Source organism: Bactrocera tryoni, chromosome 3, assembly GCF_016617805.1.
Source record: "Bactrocera tryoni isolate S06 chromosome 3, CSIRO_BtryS06_freeze2, whole genome shotgun sequence".
NCBI classification, from domain to species: Eukaryota; Metazoa; Arthropoda; class Insecta; order Diptera; family Tephritidae; genus Bactrocera; species Bactrocera tryoni.
In genome coordinates, this window is record NC_052501.1 from 60,839,707 (window position 1) to 60,857,785 (window position 18,079).

The window sequence follows — 18,079 nt, forward strand, 5'->3', positions numbered from 1 at the left end:
TTGGCTTCAATAAAAAGAAAATACAGATCAGCTGTGTGCTTTGACGAGCTTTTATATCGCCGCAGTCGTGCGTGTTGGAAAGAGTTAACTGTAATTGTGGGTAGACACATTAGTAATGCTTTTCGTATGCGCAAATTATGTAAGCAATGCTTCAAACCGGTTGAGAGCGAAGACACATACCACTTGCGGAAACTCATTTTAGCACTTCTTTATCCGTTAGAGACTACTCATGAGCGTTAAATTTGAATTATATAAAGTACATAAACCTCTAAAATGACAAACAGGTTTTACTCATAGAAATATGTACACTAATGAAGAAGGGCAGAGTTCCAGGGCACTGCTGTACGTATGTGTATGTACTTTCGAAATATTAGGTCTAGTAAAACGAAATCCATTAGTTTTGCATTAAATTGAAGGTTTTATTTAGCATGGTTAGAATGAATCGATATAGAATTATTAGGCCCCATTTTGTTCCATTACTTTTTGCTATTTCGAATGTAATTTCATAATGCAACTCTCATAGAAAGCCTTGTGCCTATTGGCAAAAAACTGGCCCAGTCGATTTTCAGTCGCTTATCTTCGGTATGGTTCGGAGCTTGTGGCGAGTTACTATCGATGTGTGTGACCGGCCTTAAAACAATTCCTCTTTTATTGGCCAAAACTGAAGGCTTCTATGCGATTGCTTCTTTCTGACGGTCCAATTGTTGACAGTAAATGTTTGGTCGCTAGGAAGCAGCTCACATAAATAAAGTAGCTGTAAAAAATAAAAAATCAGTGCGATTTTGATAATCCTGCGTCAGGTGACGTCCGTTTGTGGCCTCTTCTGGCCGTTCGAAAATTCTCAATCAAAAACTAGTTAAAAGCTAAAATTGTCCGGAAGTTTCTATTACAGGCCGAAGTAAGTGTAAAAAGACAATTAAAATTTGCGAAGATCGTGCAGATTGGCCAACTGGTAAATGGCGAAACATTTTGCAATACAATGGGTGCCTTACGCAATTAAATATACCACAATTTTAAGTTAAACCGTGTTATCATACACAGTGTTAAATATGCCCCTTCCTTGGGTGTTTCAACAAGATAAGAAAGACATATCGAAGCAGAAAAGGAATTCTTCTTCTTCTTCTTAATTGGCGTAGACACCGCTTACGCGATTATAGCCGAGTTAACAACAGCGCGCCAGTCGTTTCTCTTTTTCGCTACGCGGCGCCAATTGGATATTCCAAGCGTAGCCAGGTCCTTCTCCACTTGGTCCTTCCAACGGAGTGGAGGTCTTCCTCTTCCTCTGCTTCTCCCGGCGGGTACAGCGTCGAATACTTTCAGAGCTGGAGTGTTTTCGTCCATTCGGACAACATGACCTAGCCAGCGTAGCCGCTGTCTTTTAATTCGCTGAACTATGTCAATGTCGTCGTATATCTCGTACAGCTCATCGTTCCATCGAATGCGATGTTCGCCGTGGCCAACGCGCAAAGGACCATAAATCTTTCGCAGAACTTTTCTCTCGAAAACTCGCAACGTCGACTCATCAGTTGTTGACATCGTCCAAGCCTCTGCACCATATAGCAGGACGGGAATTATGAGCGACTTATAGAGTTTGGCTTTTGTTCGTCGAGAGAGGACTTTACTTTTCAATTGCCTACTCAGTCTGAAGTAGCACCTGTTGGCAAGAGCAATCCTGCGTTGGATTTCCAGGCTGACATTGTTGGTGGTGTTAATACTGGTTCCTAAATAGACGAAACTATCTACAACTTCAAAGTTATGACTGTCAACAGTGAAGTGAGTGCCAAGTCGCGAGTGCGACGACTGTTTGTTTGATGACAGGAGATATTTCGTCTTGCCCTCGTTCACTGCCAGACCCATTTGTTTTGCTTCCTTGTCTAGTCTGGAGAAAGCAGAACTAACGGCGCGGGTGTTAAGGCCGATGATATCAATATCATCAGCATACGCCAGCAGCTGTACACTCTTATAAAAGATGGTACCTTCTCTACTAAGTTCTGCAGCTCGAACTATTTTCTCCAGAAGCAGGTTGAAAAAGTCACACGATAGGGAATCGCCTTGTCTGAAACCTCGTTTGGTATCGAACGGCTCGGAGAGGTCCTTCCCGATTCTGACGGAGCTCTTCGTGTTGCTCAACGTCAGTTTACACAGCCGTATTAGTTTTGCGGGGATACCAAATTCAGACATCGCGGCATAGAGGCAGTTCCTTTTCGTGCTGTCGAAAGCAGCTTTGAAATCGACGAAGAGGTGGTGTGTGTCGATTCTCCTTTCACGGGTCTTTTCCAAGATTTGGCGCATGGTGAATATCTGGTCGGTTGTTGATTTTCCAGGTCTAAAGCCACACTGATAAGGTCCAATCAGTTTGTTGACTGTGGGCTTTAATCTTTCACACAATACGCTCGATAGAACCTTATATGCGATGTTGAGGAGGCTAATCCCACGGTAGTTGGCGCAGATTGTGGGGTCTCCTTTTTTATGGATTGGGCATAGCACACTTAAATTCCAATCGTTGGGCATGCTTTCGTCCGACCATATTTTACAAAGAAGCTGATGCATGCTCCTTATCAGTTCTTCGCCGCCGTGTTTGAATAGCTCGGCTGGTAATCCATCGGCCCCCGCCGCTTTGTTGTTCTTCAGGCGGGTAATTGCTATTCGAACTTCTTCATGGTCGGGCAATGGGACGTCTGCTCCATCGTCATCGATTGGGGAATCGGGTTCGCCTTCTCCTGGCGTTGTGCATTCTGTGCCATTCAGCAGGTTGGAGAAGTGTTCCCTCCATAATTTAAGTATGCTCTGGGCATCGGTCACTAGATCACCTTTGGGGCTTCTACAAGAGTATGCTCCGGTCTTGAAACCTTCTGTAAGCCGCCGCATTTTTTCGTAGAATTTTCGAGCATTATCCCTGTCGGCCAGCTTATCAAGCTCTTCATACTCACGCATTTCGGCCTCTTTCTTTTTCTGTCTGCAGATGCGTCTCGCTTCCCTCTTCAATTCTCGGTATCTATCCCATCCCGCACGTGTAGTGGTCGATCGTAACGTTGCGAGGTAGGCAGCCTGTTTTCTCTCCGCTGCGACACGGCACTCCTCGTCGTTCCAGTTGTTCTTTTGTACTTTCCGAAAACCAATGGTTTCAGATGCAGCTGTACGTAAGGAGTTTGAAATGCCGTCCCACAGTTCCCTTATACCGAGTTGTTGATGAGTGCTCTCAGAGAGCAGGAGTGCAAGCCGAGTAGAAAAACGTTCGGCAGTCTGTTGTGATTGCAGCTTCTCGACGTCGAACCTTCCTTGTGTTTGTTGGCGTGCGTTTTTCGCTGCACAGAGGCGGGTGCGAATCTTGGCTGCAACAAGATAGTGGTCCGAGTCGATGTTAGGACCTCGGAGCGCACGCACATCTAAAACACTGGAGACGTGTCTTCCGTCTATCACAACATGATCGATCTGGTTGGTAGTTTTTTCGATCCGGAGACAGCCAGGTAGCTTGATGAATTTTTGTGCTGGAATCTAGTACTACAGATAACCATATTTCGGGCCCCGGCGAGGTCGATCAGCCTCAACCCATTTGGGGATGTTTCCTCGTGGAGGCTGAATTTACCGGCCGTAGTGCCAAAGATACCTTCTTTGCCCACCCTGGCGTTAAAGTCGCCAATCACGATTTTGACATCGTGGCGGGGGCATCTCTCATAAGTGCGTTCCAAGCACTCATAAAAGGCATCTTTGGTCACATCGTCCTTCTCATCCGTCGGAGCGTGGGCGCAGATCAGCGATATGTTGAAGAACCTCGCTTTGATGCGGATTGTGGCTAGACGTTCATTCACCGGAGTGAATGATAGTACTCGGCGACGGAGTCTCTCTCCCACCACGAATCCCACACCAAACTTGCGCTCCTTTATATGGCCACTGTAGTAAATGTCACAAGGACCTGCTCGTCTCTGTCCTTGTCCCGTCCATCGCATTTCTTGGACGACGGTGATGTCAGCCTTTATTTTTGCGAGGACATCAACCAGCTGGGCAGCGGCACCTTCCCAATTAAGGGTCCGGACATTCCAGGTGCATGCCCTCAAATCGTAGTCCTTATTCCGTTTGCCATGGTCGTCATCAAAAGGGGGGTCTCTCATCCGAGGCTGTTTCAACTTTTTCATTGGGGTAGGCTTTTTACGTGGCGGGTCCCAAGCCCAGCGCACAACCCTATGTAGGGGATGTTTCGCCTTCTCACTTTAGCTCACCTTCGAACGGATGTTCTTAGGCTACCCAGAGGATACTTGGTCAAAGACCGGAAGTCGTGAGCTGCTTGAGTCATATGTAAAAGAATCGTTTCTGGCCACTCCCAAGTTAATGGCGATCAGAGAACTTTCCTCACTTGCGTGAACTTCTACACATGACCCCATCCTCCAAAAACTAGTTAAAAGCTAAAATTGTCCGGAAGTTTCTATTACAGGCCGAAGTAAGTGTAAAAAGGCAATTAAAATTTGCGAAGATCGTGCAGATTGGCCAGCTGGTAAGCTGCCAATACAATGGGTGCCTTACGCAATTAAATATACCAGAATTTTAAGTTAAACCGTGTTATCATACACAGTGTTAAATATGCCCCTTCCTTGGGTGTTTCAACAAGATAAGAAACACATATCGAAGCAGAAAAGGAATTGTTCAGGTAAAATGGTATCGAAGTTTTGAGTTGGTCTTCGCAATCGCCAAACCTTGATTCAATATAAAATTTCTGGTGAGAGTTTCGAGTGGCTCCAAAAGGCTAAAATCCATCCAATAAAGAGGATCTTTGGAGGCTAGTGAAGGACGCATGGCTGTTGTCTGTAAGAATTTAGTGTATTCCATGCCCAGAACCATTATTAAAAATATCACACCAAAAACAAAAAAAAAACAATAAAAACGTTAACTTCGGCTGCACCGAACCTAATATACCCTTCACAGGTGCATTTCTTTTAGTAACTATGTGTCCAATTTGTATGGAAGCTAGATGCTATAGTAATCGGATCTGAACAATTTTTCGGAGATTATATTGTTGCATTAGAAAATAATCTATACCAAATTTCGTGAATATATCTTTTCAAATGCAAAAGTTTCCATACTAGATTCCGATCGTTCAGTATGTACAGCAGCTATATGCTATAGTAAGCCGATCTGAACAATTTCTTCGTATATTACATTATTATCTTAGAAAATGACCTTTTGTGAAGACACATTGTCAAATGTGAATGCTTTCCATACAATAACTTGATTCCGATCGTTCAGTTTGTATGACAGCTATATATTATAGTGGTCCGATATCGGCATTTTCGACAAATGAGCACCTTCTTGAAGAGAAAATGACTTTACAAAATTTCAAAACGATATCTTAAAAACTGAGGGACTAGTTCCTATATACATATATAGACAGATAGATGGACAGACGGACAGACAGACATTTCTAAATCGACTCAGCTCAACATACTGATCATTTATATATATACTTCATAGGGTCTTCGACGCTTCCTTCTGGGTGTTACCAACTTCGTGGCAAACTTTATATACCCTGTTCACGGTATAATTAATTTAAAATATATATACATATGTCATTTGACAACATTTTATGCCATAAAAAATAGTGTTTACAAAACCAAATAATTAAATTTATTTATCTCTTGCTAAAACAATATTATCTAATATTTTTGTACAATTAAAACTAAATTAGTGAAGTATGGGCACAAACTCGTACATAAAAATAGGAAATTACGTAGCTACATATAACTGAGCTATGATGTCAGGCGATGATACACTTTTGGTACTATATAGAAAAATATAAATCTTAACAGCATATATAAGACAAATAAACCGAAAATGCAGCCGATAATGATGGTCGTCCATTCCAATGGGCTAAAATTACTTGTCACCGGCAATACGTGTGTGTTGAGGCCAAGCTGCAAATGGAAGAAAAGAAAGAAATTATTGAAAGCATTAGTGTTGGATAAATATAAGTAGCATAATGTTTCATTGAATATTGATGGGTAGAAGATGGCGATCTATATATGACCGATTAAACCTTTATTAAAAAATCATTATATTTGCATTAAATTACTTATATTGTCTTTTGTTTAAAAACTTCTTACTATTTTAAAGACAATTTTGTTATGAAACTCTCATTGAAATTCACGTCCGTATTGGTGAAAAACTGGGAATCACACAGCAGAGCAGGAATAATGGGAACTCCTCTCTCACTGGAAGTGAGAGAACAATTGCTAAACGTCAAAACCACCTAAATTTTGACAGTTGACTGCATTGGGGAGGTTTTGACGTTTAGCAATTGGAAACGAGCGATGGCCAGATCGAAATCTTACCAAAAAAATATGTAAACGGAGGAATTTGTTGCCGCTGTTCAAGATCGCTATTAAAAATTTAAAACAATGAAAATCAAAGAAAATGCGAAATTTAAATATATTTCATGAAACGTTTTGTAATTTGATGCATAATAGAAATCATTTTCTATTACAAATGATTAAAAACATTCATTAATTGACAACTAACAGGCTTAATTCACCTTATTAAGTATTGAAAGATCGAAAGTCAGTTGTTTTAATATATCATAAAATCATAAAAAAGATTTAAGTGGTTTCGCCATATATTAAAAGTCCAATATATAATAATTTGCAATCGTAATAAACGTTGGGCGTTTTAATTTAAATGCCCAAAAATTCTTATTTTGTTCGATGTGGCCACAATGGAAAATGTTATAAAAAACGCTTATTTTGAGGCGCTCTCACGCTGGAATAAGTTGGGCATCCCATTATCCCTGCAGCAGAGTCATTCGCCAAAGACATACATATATTCATAGGGATCTTCTGCCAACCGCGCTGATGTGAATGGAGTGGCGTTGACCATAATTTCTCTTCAAAGCCGGCCCGCTTCAGAACGGTCAACCCATTCAAACTTATACAAAACGAGATATAGGGGAGAAATAACGTGTGCGAAATTTCAGACCATATCTAAAAACGTGATAGATCGCATATACATATAGGCAGGAGGACAGATGCGCAATGGACTAAATTTATTAAATCCGATTTTAACTCATTAAATATTCCTCAAGTATTTGTGAAACAAACAGGTAAACGGTTCTAATCGACTTTTAGTTTAAAATAACCAGGTAAAACTCCTATTTGAAGCTATCTTGAAGAATTTAAACGGTAGTTGTGTTAAATATTATGAAGCACTTACCCAACCGCCATTTTCATTGATCCACGACACTAATTCATCTTCAATCACCTCCGACACACCATCAACCAATTTGGGTACATATTCGGGATGACCTTGACGCACGAAATCTACGGAAAGTCCACCGGCAATTGCAAATAGGGATATAACTTTACTCCATGTGATTTCAGAACGAAACAGATCACGACCTACGGCACCTAACAGTAATGTAATCGTTTCGGCTGAATGAAATTCGCCGCTTGGTGCACGACAAATTTGCCTTGCAACACCAGTGTAGATACGCGGGTGCATGCGCTCTAACTCGTCACCGAGCTATCAAAGGAAACATGTGAGGAGTATATAGGCAAAGTATGTCAATAGAATCCACTTACCACCATCACAGCTGGGAATACCTCTCGCACTATCTCCATCGAAGGAGTGCCGAGTACACTACGTATGCGTTGAAAGCCCAACTTTTTATTGAACAACCCAGAACGACGCAGGCGTCTTCGTATGTACTGACCGCATATGCATCGTCCCTATTTGGATTTTGAAACTTTATTTTTAGTGGAAACTTTTACGAGACTATGTGGTTTAATACACATACTTGTGATATGATATCCTGTGTGGGTATTTGCGTTGCCTTCCAGCCGATCGTGTAGGACAATTTTCTTGTGACAACATCGCTCACATTGCTCAGGCGTCGACGTGTTATATTCTGATTCACCTCCAATAAAGAGGTAGAGCTTAACGTTGCAGGAAAACTAAATTTACGTCGATTCTGCGCCTGCAGCAGCCGTTCGCCATGCGAGGGAAAGCCAAAGTTATCATTGTTCATGTTTTATACTGCAAAGAAAAAATGCCAATTTTTAAATAAATTTTAAAGGGCTTATTTTTAAATTGAGTTGAAAAATGAGTATTTTTCAGGATTTGTTTTTTCGACCTCTGAGTTATTGATAGTTTTGTGAGAAATGTATTATTTTTAATTTAATCGCCTTTATGTTTTTTAACCCTAATCGCGCTAACCCAACAATTTTAACAGATACAATGTAGAGTGATTCAAAAAAATTTTTTTTTTTCGTTTGGTACTCGGAAAAATAGGTTCCTAGACACCTCTAAGAAAGCCTCTCTAAATATGAACAAAAAATATTTTTGGCTTAGGGTTTTGAAGAGGCTTTCTTAGAGGTGTCTAGGAACCTATTTTTCAGAGTACCAAACAAAAAAAAAAATTTTTTTTTGATCCACCTTAATATGCATTGATGTTTGACGATGAATATCTCGTAAACGCTTAACTTAATCGAAAAATCATATGAGACCATTTTTATAGAGCAGTAAATTTCCTACAAAACTGTGAGTTTCATCATTCATAATATTTTTTTTCATTGAGTTATAAAATTCATAAGAAATTAAAAATTTTCCCAAAAATAATCAAACTTTAACTGTTAATATCTTTTAAACGTTTGGGTTTACGAAAAAATCATAATAGACCTTTTTTGTAGAGCATTCAATTTCCTACAAAATCTAAGGAACAAAATATTTTTTTAAGTAGTTGAAGCGAGATATAAATTTTTCTATCTGATAATAAGAAAAAATAGAAAACTGTATGTAGGAGGACCTTCCCGTTACAATTAAAAATTCATGTTTGGAGAGGCTTTCTTAGAGGTGTCTAGGAACCTATTTTTCCGAGTACCAAACGAAAAAAAAAAATTTTTTTGAATCACTCTAAGGTACATATACTTAGTACCGGCAATTCAAGTGAGTATAGTAGGTTCCCACAAACTTTCTTTTAATCTTCAAAGGCTTAGCCATGTGTGTATATAGTAGTATTAGCATTTTATACAGTAGTACCACAAATTTGAATAAGTTTTAGATTAAAAAACGCACAATTAAAAATACCAAAATTAAAAAACCTCGGATTTGCATATAATGATCCATATTTTAAGTTTGAATAGAATTTCGGAAGGCGTCTAACTATGCTATTGATCAAATTTGTTCCTTTTTCCATAAGATGCTGATATTTTGCAATTTCGTCAACCCGTTGTTTGTTGATTTCCAAACAGTTACTCATAGTCACAAATGGCTACCAACTACAGATCATTGACTTAACGTAGCCTCACAGAAATGTTCTAAAGGAGAAGAATGTATAGCTATATAAAATTATCAGATCACTAATGAGTAGCTAGCATACGAATAAATAATATCGCAGTTTACAAGTTGTACATTTTTTTGCTTCATAGCTGTTTCAATGTATCCTTTTAATTGATTGATTTTTATTTTTATTTTTTATAAACTTACAAAGGCGTTCCGATAAGTGCTTATTTTCTTATTGTGTAGTACATTCTCCTAGAGAGCTCCTAATTTTGTCGAGCGTGTTGTTCGGGGACTTTATAAAAATGGGAATAAGCTATATCGGTGATACGACAAAAATCGACTGCCTGGTATTGGCAGACCACTGATCGAAGGTGCGTGCGGAAGCTAAGACAGTAATTTATATATCTCAAAACATTTAACATAAAATATTGGACATAGCAAAGCCTTTAGCGCATTGAGTGCCGCGTTCCACGTTCTACACTTCAGAAAACATGTTAAAACGTGACACCATATCACATTAGTGTTTGACGATGTTTACTTGTAATCTGAAACATTTCCCGTCGTTGCGTAATTGTCGCTGAAACAAGGAACAACCGAAACAGTGAACTTCACACAACGAAACAGTGGACTTCACCCAACGAACTTGTTTCGAAGAAGGTAAGATTGTCCTGTCGGTCGAAAAGTTGATGGAACCAGTTTTTTTGGGACTCACAAGGTATAATCTACATCGACTACTTGGGCAAAGGCACTATACCTCATTTGCAGAATAAAAAAGTACTCTTCCATAATCACATCACACCAGCTCAAACCTCCGCCTCTTTTGCAGATCTCCAGAAAACGTCAATGGTCAATTCTAACCACGTGAAAGTACCCATTATTTGTGGGCTAATTATAATTCAATACTTATTGCACCACCCTCGTACATACTTGTTGTCGTAATGACATTATTACATTGACATACGTTAGACGCTAAAAAAACGCAAACACACGTACAAATGTCAGACGACAAGTGCCGCAAAAGAAATCCGAAAGACAAGTTGCTTTCTTGTTGAGCACACTTGACAAGAGGATAGAAGGTGATGTCATTAAAAATGATACATTGCGAAATTATGAAACTAATGTAAAATAATCATAAATACAACTAATGAATGTACAAAACAAATATCATTAAATGCTGTTTGCCGATTACCATTGTTGTTGTGATTGAAATGCATAGCGCATACCCTTACCGGATGCCTGAGATGTACAAGTCGCTGTGGCGCCCATTTATGGTGACGCAATTCGAGGATTTATCGTGCATTGATTGGTAAAGACGAAAATGGACAACAAATGAATGTTGGCCGGTTGTTGTGGTGCGCGTGCGGCACAGCTGGTGGCATGCAACAGTATCTATGAAAACTATAATGATGACATGACTAAAGCATTATTGGTGCCTACTATTGGCGATTATAGTTGCACATCTACATTTGTATGTGTGTATGTGTGCGTGCAACATACCAATTTAGTAACGCGCTTGCTCTTTTTCAACCTCCGAGGAGCATCGCTTCCAGCCACTTTAGCCTTAAACAGCGCACTGTGCTGCTAGTTCATAAGAGAGCTGTCATTAATGTGTAGTTGTCACTGTAAACGAGATGTCAACGCAACAGTGATTTGTTTGGTATGCTGCAGTGACAAGTTAAATCATGAAAATTCGTAAATCTCTCAAATACTCGCCAATTTGTATAAGCGAATTCGTGCAAGCATCTTCTAAGTTTTTACTTTGTTAATTAAATATCTTCAGGATTGAAAGAAATAAAGCCGAATATATATGTAACTACATACATATATACCTATATGTCAACTCAAATATATTTTTCTTGAATCACATAAGAAGCAAAGTGATGAATTACAATAGTTTAGTGAGTAGGTAGGGCCGGATTGGTTATTAAAGAACCTCCTAAAGGTGGTACAATGACAAAGCTTTGAGGCGACCAATTTCGCTTCTAGCTTGTTCGCCCGGTTGATTGCAGGTATGGGATGCGTGTATTTCAACCTTAATCTTGCGAAAGTTATATAAAAGTGCCGGAATTATTTTAAATATCATCTACATTGGAATCCAACAAAGTTTTTGCATCATCACATGAATGCTAATTAGATAATAACTGGTTACAACCCCCAATACTTATTTGCAGAAAAAACCCTTCGACATCCAGAAGGTACTATTAAATGCTCAAACAATGTTTTTTTAGGCTGTACTTTGTTCCAAAACTACCGTCGGCATTTTGTTTTTAAACACAGCAAAACATTGACATTGTCTGTTCATGTAAATTTATAGATTCTACTCATCCTGAAATCGTTTTGTGAGGCTCTTTGAAGAGCAGAATAGACGGCAGCCATTCAGGGACCATTGACTAGTTGAAGTCTCATTCGTGCTGAAATATATATATGAAAGATATATACCGCACGAAGTGCTTTAAAAAGTAATATAAAATTGATAAGATACCGTCATAAGAAATAGCTTTACCAATATTTCGAAAAAAGCAGTGTAGAAATACTAATATATTTACAATCAAATCCAATGAGCCTTTTCACGAAAGCATATTTTCTGAAAAATTTAAACCGAATATATATTCTCAATACTAAGAACTTTTCTGATAATAAAAATATTAGAAAGAAACTCTTGCATTCTCTATTAATATCATTTTTCGTAACGGTACTACTTGTCATTGAGTTAGAGAAACTAATTAATTTCTGAAATAGATCTTTTCGTAAAAAAGAATATATCAAAATTCTGAAATTTAAATTCAAAACATTCCTGAAGTGTTCTATAGCTTAGCATATAAACACCTTAATTAAAGTACTTTTAAATTTTGATTTGGATTACATTTCTAATTGGAGTTAAAATCAACTTTTATTACAGCTCGTGAAATTTCAGAACTTATGGGTATAACTATCGAATGTTTTTTTTAGACGTGTGGTTTTCATTGAGGCAACAATTTTTTTGAAATTGGTCATCTTTACGGTCGTTACTTGATTTTTTCTATGCTTAGTTTGCTTTGCCATTTCATGATGAACAAACTTACTCGGAAACTCTGTTTATAAATTGTGCAAATATATTACCAAAATAAAGATTTAGTATTATCCAGTGTTCGGTCGACATAATTGACTAGCAGCCGGTTCGAGCAAACATACTTACTATATCGGTTTCGCAACACGTTTAATCTATGTAGTAAAAAAGTGAGCATGCTCATAGACACCGTACATTGCCCACCAAAGACGCTATTGCAGTTGTGGAGTAGAGTATATTTAGTTTCGAAGAAGACCCGAATGAGTTCATTCGTCAGAATTACATTTCAAAATCCAACTCGTGCAAGAATTGACGTCGAAAGACCATCAAGCGCGACGTTCGTTGGGTGAATGGGTCTAAATGAGATAGCCACCGATGCCGAGTTTCACAAAAGCATTTAGTTTAGCGATGAAGCAAACTTTTGGTTGAATGGGAATGTTAATAAACAAAATTTTCGTTTTTGGATGATAATCCAAAAGCCGTTATTAAGAAGCCGTCACATTCAGAGGTCGGTAATAATGTTACAGTGGCGAACGTTATTGAGCCATCATTATTGACCTACCTGAATTTGAGAGTGTTGATGTTGACTACGTTTGGTTCCAACAAGACGGTGCTACAACATTTTTAAAACATATAGCCAAACTATTATCTTCATAATAAAGTTAAATTCTTCACAACTACATTAAATTAGATGTGTTTTACTTCTTCTTGAAACCCACATGTCTAACAAACACCCTTTAAATGTCACACGCTCCTTAGATGTAATACACTTGTCTCGTCTCTTTAACAAAAACTCAATCCAATTTTACTCCCAACAATGTTCAATATGTTGGAAACAACAAAAAAATTACAGCAAATCGATAGTTTTTCGTGTGTTCATTGTTTTCTACTTTATTCTCCAAGAAGCGACTACTAATCGAATGAGAAATTGAAATAAACGTCAACTAACCTCTCTCAACAATTAACGGCACTCCAAACATTTGCTACTGTCGGGCAAGAAAAATCGTGTCGAAAGAAAGCGCAATAAAATGCGGTGAACTCTTATGAAAACGAAGCTTTTTCAGAAAAGATGCGCATACGCCGTGTAACACGAAAAACGTGCGTTCAGCGCACACACAACACACCTACTGCATTTACCGCTGTTTCATTCTCAATTATGCGACTAATGCGTAAATCGTAAATGAAAGTAAATTTTTACATGCGACAAAAAGAGTTGTTGACAATATGCAAAATCAAAACAAAAATCGTGGTTTGGAAATAACGTTCATTTGGAATTTCGATTTGTGTATAAAAACCAGCGCTGGCGTGAAAAGGTCATTAGTTTACCAGAAGTCAAAATACCGAAATGACTTCCAAGCTTAGTCATATCGCGCTTGCGCTTTTCTTTTGTGTCCTCGTCGAAGCGAACATTTCACATTTCTTCGCAGACAACTATGACTACTATCCGCAGCAACAACCCGCCGTGCCTAGTTTATATCCAGTACCACCAGCGCTGCCGCCCTCACAATTGGGCGACGCATTTCCTACGTCCGCTCCAGCTTCACTGCCACAGTCAACACATTCACCTGTCGCGCCAGTGCGACCGTCCTCCACTACTGAGTTAACGCTGCCCGAGATTGTAGAGAACCGTGGCGCCAAGAGTGGTGGCAGAATTAATTTTATTCCGTTGCAAAATCAATACTTATCACCGGAAGAAGATCGTCCAAACTTTGAGGCATCGAAGCGACCGCCTAGTTTTGGGTAAGTGAGTTCGCAGTTTTAAGAAACTAGACTTGAAAATATTTGAAGTGTTTAAGAGACGTGATTATCGAAAAAAGCGAGAGTAGGCATTGATAACTAAAATTTTACAGACCTTTTCACATTGATTGAATCAGTTTTGATCCTGCCTACGATAGCTACAGCCGAACTCAATCAGTTTGATTGTTACAGAAACAAATTAAACTATGAAAAATATAGTATGAGATGTTAATTGTTAAACAGAAAGTTTACTTAAGTCTTCTAGGTCTTCTAGTAATAGCTCTATATAAATCTTTATTCGCAACACGAAATATTTGTATCCACTTCATCAATCAGTCTTATATTAACAAAATTAATTTCGCTTATATCGGTAAAAGAAAATCAGTTTCAATGGTCGGGACTATCCCACAAAAAGGTCGTGAGATCGAAGTCGTCACCCGGTGAGTCAGTTCAACTAAGACTGAACTATCAACCGTTCGGGATCCGTTTCCATCATCAGAAATAGAATGATAAGCTAGTCCAATAATCCACCAAAGATGGGACATAAATTATATAACAATCATCATATAACATAAGCTTTTTGTGGATGATATGTCCAATAAGCACCTATGAAATTTTTGGGATGTCGGCTGTATCGATTAACTGCATTTTAAGGACGTTTTAGTGGGTTTCTCTCTTAACTGTATTTTTCGACGTCTATTAAAGTCCTAAAGGTCAAAAAATATAACTGAAATACATACATACATATATAACAAGAAATCATTTCACAAACGCCTTAATTCCACAATCCTTTTCTATAACTATACATGCTTAACTGTCTTTAACACTAAAAAAGTTAAAATCATTTTTACTACCGGTCATTTAAGCTCCAGGAGCAGAAATTGTACCAAGCAATGTGTACCTTGGTAATGTTAATCAAATTGAACAACCAACTTATGTATATTTAATAAACTTCTTATGTTTCAAATTTCTTTAGCCCCGGCTACTTCTACCCACGTCCCACATCCATTTTCATTCCGACCACGACTACTACAACCACCAGCACTACAACTATGCGTCCGGACCCTATTGTGGTGATTGATCCGCCTGATATTCTTCCCTCTGCGCAAGCACCAGCCATTAATGATCCCGTTGCGCTTCAACCAGCCGTACCGGGTTATGACTATAATGTGCCTGCGGGTCCGCCATTTCAGCTACCCACACATACGCCAGTATCTACGCCTGCACCCGCCTACTTGCCGCCGGATGACGGCGCGCTCAATGCCGCTGTCACTCCCAACACTCTACGTCTGAGTGTACACGAAATGCGTTGCATGCAACACAATGGCGGTTACTTTCGCGCTGTGCTCAAAGTGGATAGTTTTATAGGCGCAGCGCCGACAGTCGACAACGATTCGACTGATAAGAGTTGTGAGTTGAAATTGTCGCGCAGTTACGTTGTGACCGACATTGCGGCGGAGGATTTTGAAAAGTGCGGCGTACATGCTTGTGGCAATGATTTATGTTTGCGTCTGCGCTTTCCCACCATACGCGGTGTGCGTACAAGTGCGGATGGCATACTGACACTGCACTGCAAGACGCAGGAGCGTGTGGCGGTTAAGACGCATGCGCTTAAAGTGAGCGTCTCCAATGAGTTGTAAGTAGCGGTGTTGAGTTAAAAGAAAATTTCATAGAACGCCATTAATATTGCAGGCAAGCGCGTAGTCTGGGCACCTATGCGCACGGCGGCACCCAGTTACCCTTTCGTACGCATGTAGAACTGTTTCGACGTACCGCTAAAGGTTTCACACGCCACTTGGACACACACAGCGCTGTGCTGCTGGGTGAGGAGTTGCTGTTACGGGCGCACGTTATTGCTGGCGATGGTAATCGAGAGATTTAATACCTAAAATATTACTCAATACAATTCTCAACACCCCACAGGTTGGAATTACACTAAATTAACGGATGTGCATGTGCAACGCATCTCCCCAACCGGTGAGCTGCTCAACAACGTTGCTCTCGTCACAACACGAGGTTGCATCAATCCATCCATGCAAAGCGTTTGCACACAACCGCCAAGTTACGATCCACCGCTCGGTCATCGTTTGAATTTCAAGGCAGTTATGTTCCAAGGCATGCGCAGCGGCGATGAGCTCGTTTTATCCATGCGCATTACCGGTTGTTTGGAAGAGCGTGATTGCCATGTGGACGCTAGCAATTGCAGCGTCGTAACCAATATGTGGCGCCGTAAACGCCATACAGTGGAAGCTGCTAATGGCAACGAAGTATCGGAAATATCTCGCATTGCTTTTAGAGTTATGATGTCAAATGACGAGGCCGAGGAGCTTATAGATTCACCAAACGATGCGAGTCAAAGCTCAGACGTGAAACTAGGAAGAGAGCATGTATCTAGTTCTGTAAGGGAAAGTGAAAGTAAAGGTATGCTAGTGGAGATGAATTCATTGAAAATAATTTCTGCTGTAGGCTTCGTTTTGGCACTCACTGGACTGGGTATTTTTGCGGCAGTGAAACTATCAAAATGATGTTTTTACTAAATGGAGGAACAGATTAAACAAAACAAGTATTTTATTTCATAGTTGAGAGCTAATACCTAAAATAGTTAACTATATTAATTTATCATAACAATCGTTTTCTGAATTTTATAATTTTTAAACTAAGATCTTTTTTTAATATAATGCAAATAGTTATAAATATTTCTACAAACTTATTTAATACCGCAGTGAAATTTGCTAATTAATTAATTTCTTCTTGATGGGTGTTAATTTTGAAACCTGGCAGTAATCTAATATTAGTTTCCGCTTGTTATAAAGAACAACTAACTGTAATTCTGAATGAACATTCCTAAGTATTTACAAATGATATTTACACAATGCATACTTGTATAACGCATGATAAAACAAGTATATAACGATTACAAGATAATGTTCGATATGTCCCCTAGAGGCTAAGAAATCGTTAATTAAGATATATGTATGCATGGATACCACCATATTCTTTAGTTTTCTTAGAACCATAAAATGTTTTTTGGATCATCCTGGACAACTTTGACAAAGAGACTAGGGTTCGAAGACAAGTTTCGAACCAACGTTTTTTAGGGATTTTTAAATGATCAGCATGTTATCCGATATCGACCACTTAGCATATGGTTGTCATACAAACAGAACGATCAAAACTATGTCCTTGTATGGAAAACTTTTTCATTTCAGTAAATATCTTTCTAGGATGGAGTCATATGTAGAAGTTAACGCAAACGAAGAAAGTTCTCTGAGTGCCGTTCACTTGGAAGTGGTCAAAAACAATTCTTTTACATATGGCCAAGCAGCTCTCCTAGACCAGGTATCCTCTGGATAACCAAAGAACAACCGTTTGAAAGCGAGCTACAGTAAGAAGGCGAACCATCCCGCCCCAGGGTTGTGCGCTAGGTTTGAAATCCGCCACGTAAAAACGTCCGCAATGAAAAAGAAACAATAGTCTAGAATGAGAGATCTCTCTTTGGATGACGATTTAATTTAAGCCGTACAAGAAGTGCAATTGGCGGGACAAGGACTGAGACAAAAAGGTCGGTGTGGTATTCGTGATGGAAGAGAAACTAATTGTGCTTGGCGACTTTAACATCAGGGTGGGCATAGAAGATACTTTTGGCACAACGGTTAGAAAATTCGGCCTCCATGATGAAGCATCCCCAATTGGGTTGAGGTTAATCGACTTCGCCGGGGCTCGAAATATGGTTATCTGTAGTACTATATTCCAGCATAGGAAAATTCATCAAGTTACTTGGCTGTATCCGGATCGAAAAGCCACGAACCAAATCGATCATTTTGTGATAGATGGAAGACACGTCCCCAGTATTTTAGACGTTCGTAAGCTCCGAGGTCCTAACATCGACTTGGACCACTATCTTATTGCAGCCAAGATACGCACCCGCCTCTATGCGGCAAAAACACACATCACAACAGACAGCCGTACGATTTTCTACTCGACTTGCACTCCTAGTCTCTGAGAGCACTCGTCAGCAACTCGGTATAAGAGAAC

At 39.3% G+C, this 18,079-nt stretch overlaps 2 protein-coding genes across 8 annotated transcripts in view; one reads left to right on the forward strand and one right to left on the reverse strand.

Annotated features, from left to right (window-relative positions):
* Window positions 1-5,601: 5,601 nt before the first annotated feature.
* The window catches only part of LOC120772518 (bcl-2-related ovarian killer protein), a 45,404-nt gene continuing 32,926 nt past the window's right edge, over window positions 5,602-18,079 (reverse strand). For all 7 annotated transcript variants that reach the window (XM_040101173.1, XM_040101171.1, XM_040101170.1 and 4 more), the window contains 4 exons: window positions 7,778-8,016; window positions 7,563-7,709; window positions 7,195-7,503; window positions 5,602-5,903 (listed from right to left, as the gene is read on the reverse strand). In XM_040101173.1, the coding sequence (XP_039957107.1) occupies window positions 5,739-5,903; window positions 7,195-7,503; window positions 7,563-7,709; window positions 7,778-8,008 (852 nt within the window). In that variant the 5' untranslated portion in view covers window positions 8,009-8,016 and the 3' untranslated portion in view covers window positions 5,602-5,738. The remainder of the gene's footprint in view (window positions 5,904-7,194; window positions 7,504-7,562; window positions 7,710-7,777; window positions 8,017-18,079) is intronic.
* Window positions 13,653-16,569, forward strand: LOC120772517. The gene is made up of 4 exons (XM_040101165.1): window positions 13,653-14,047; window positions 15,021-15,680; window positions 15,737-15,909; window positions 15,968-16,569. The coding sequence occupies exons 1-4, from the start codon at window positions 13,653-13,655 to the stop codon at window positions 16,567-16,569; spliced, it is 1,830 nt and encodes a 609-aa protein (XP_039957099.1).

Bases quoted from the DNA above. Each gene is read 5' to 3' on its own strand.
- LOC120772517 (XM_040101165.1), top strand. From the start codon at position 13,653: ATGACTTCCAAGCTTAGTCATATCGCGCTTGCGCTTTTCTTTTGTGTC. The intron at 15,681-15,736 runs GTAAGTAGCGGT...TTAATATTGCAG, and splicing joins GTGAGCGTCTCCAATGAGTT to GCAAGCGCGTAGTCTGGGCA. The intron at 15,910-15,967 runs GTAATCGAGAGA...AACACCCCACAG, and splicing joins GCACGTTATTGCTGGCGATG to GTTGGAATTACACTAAATTA.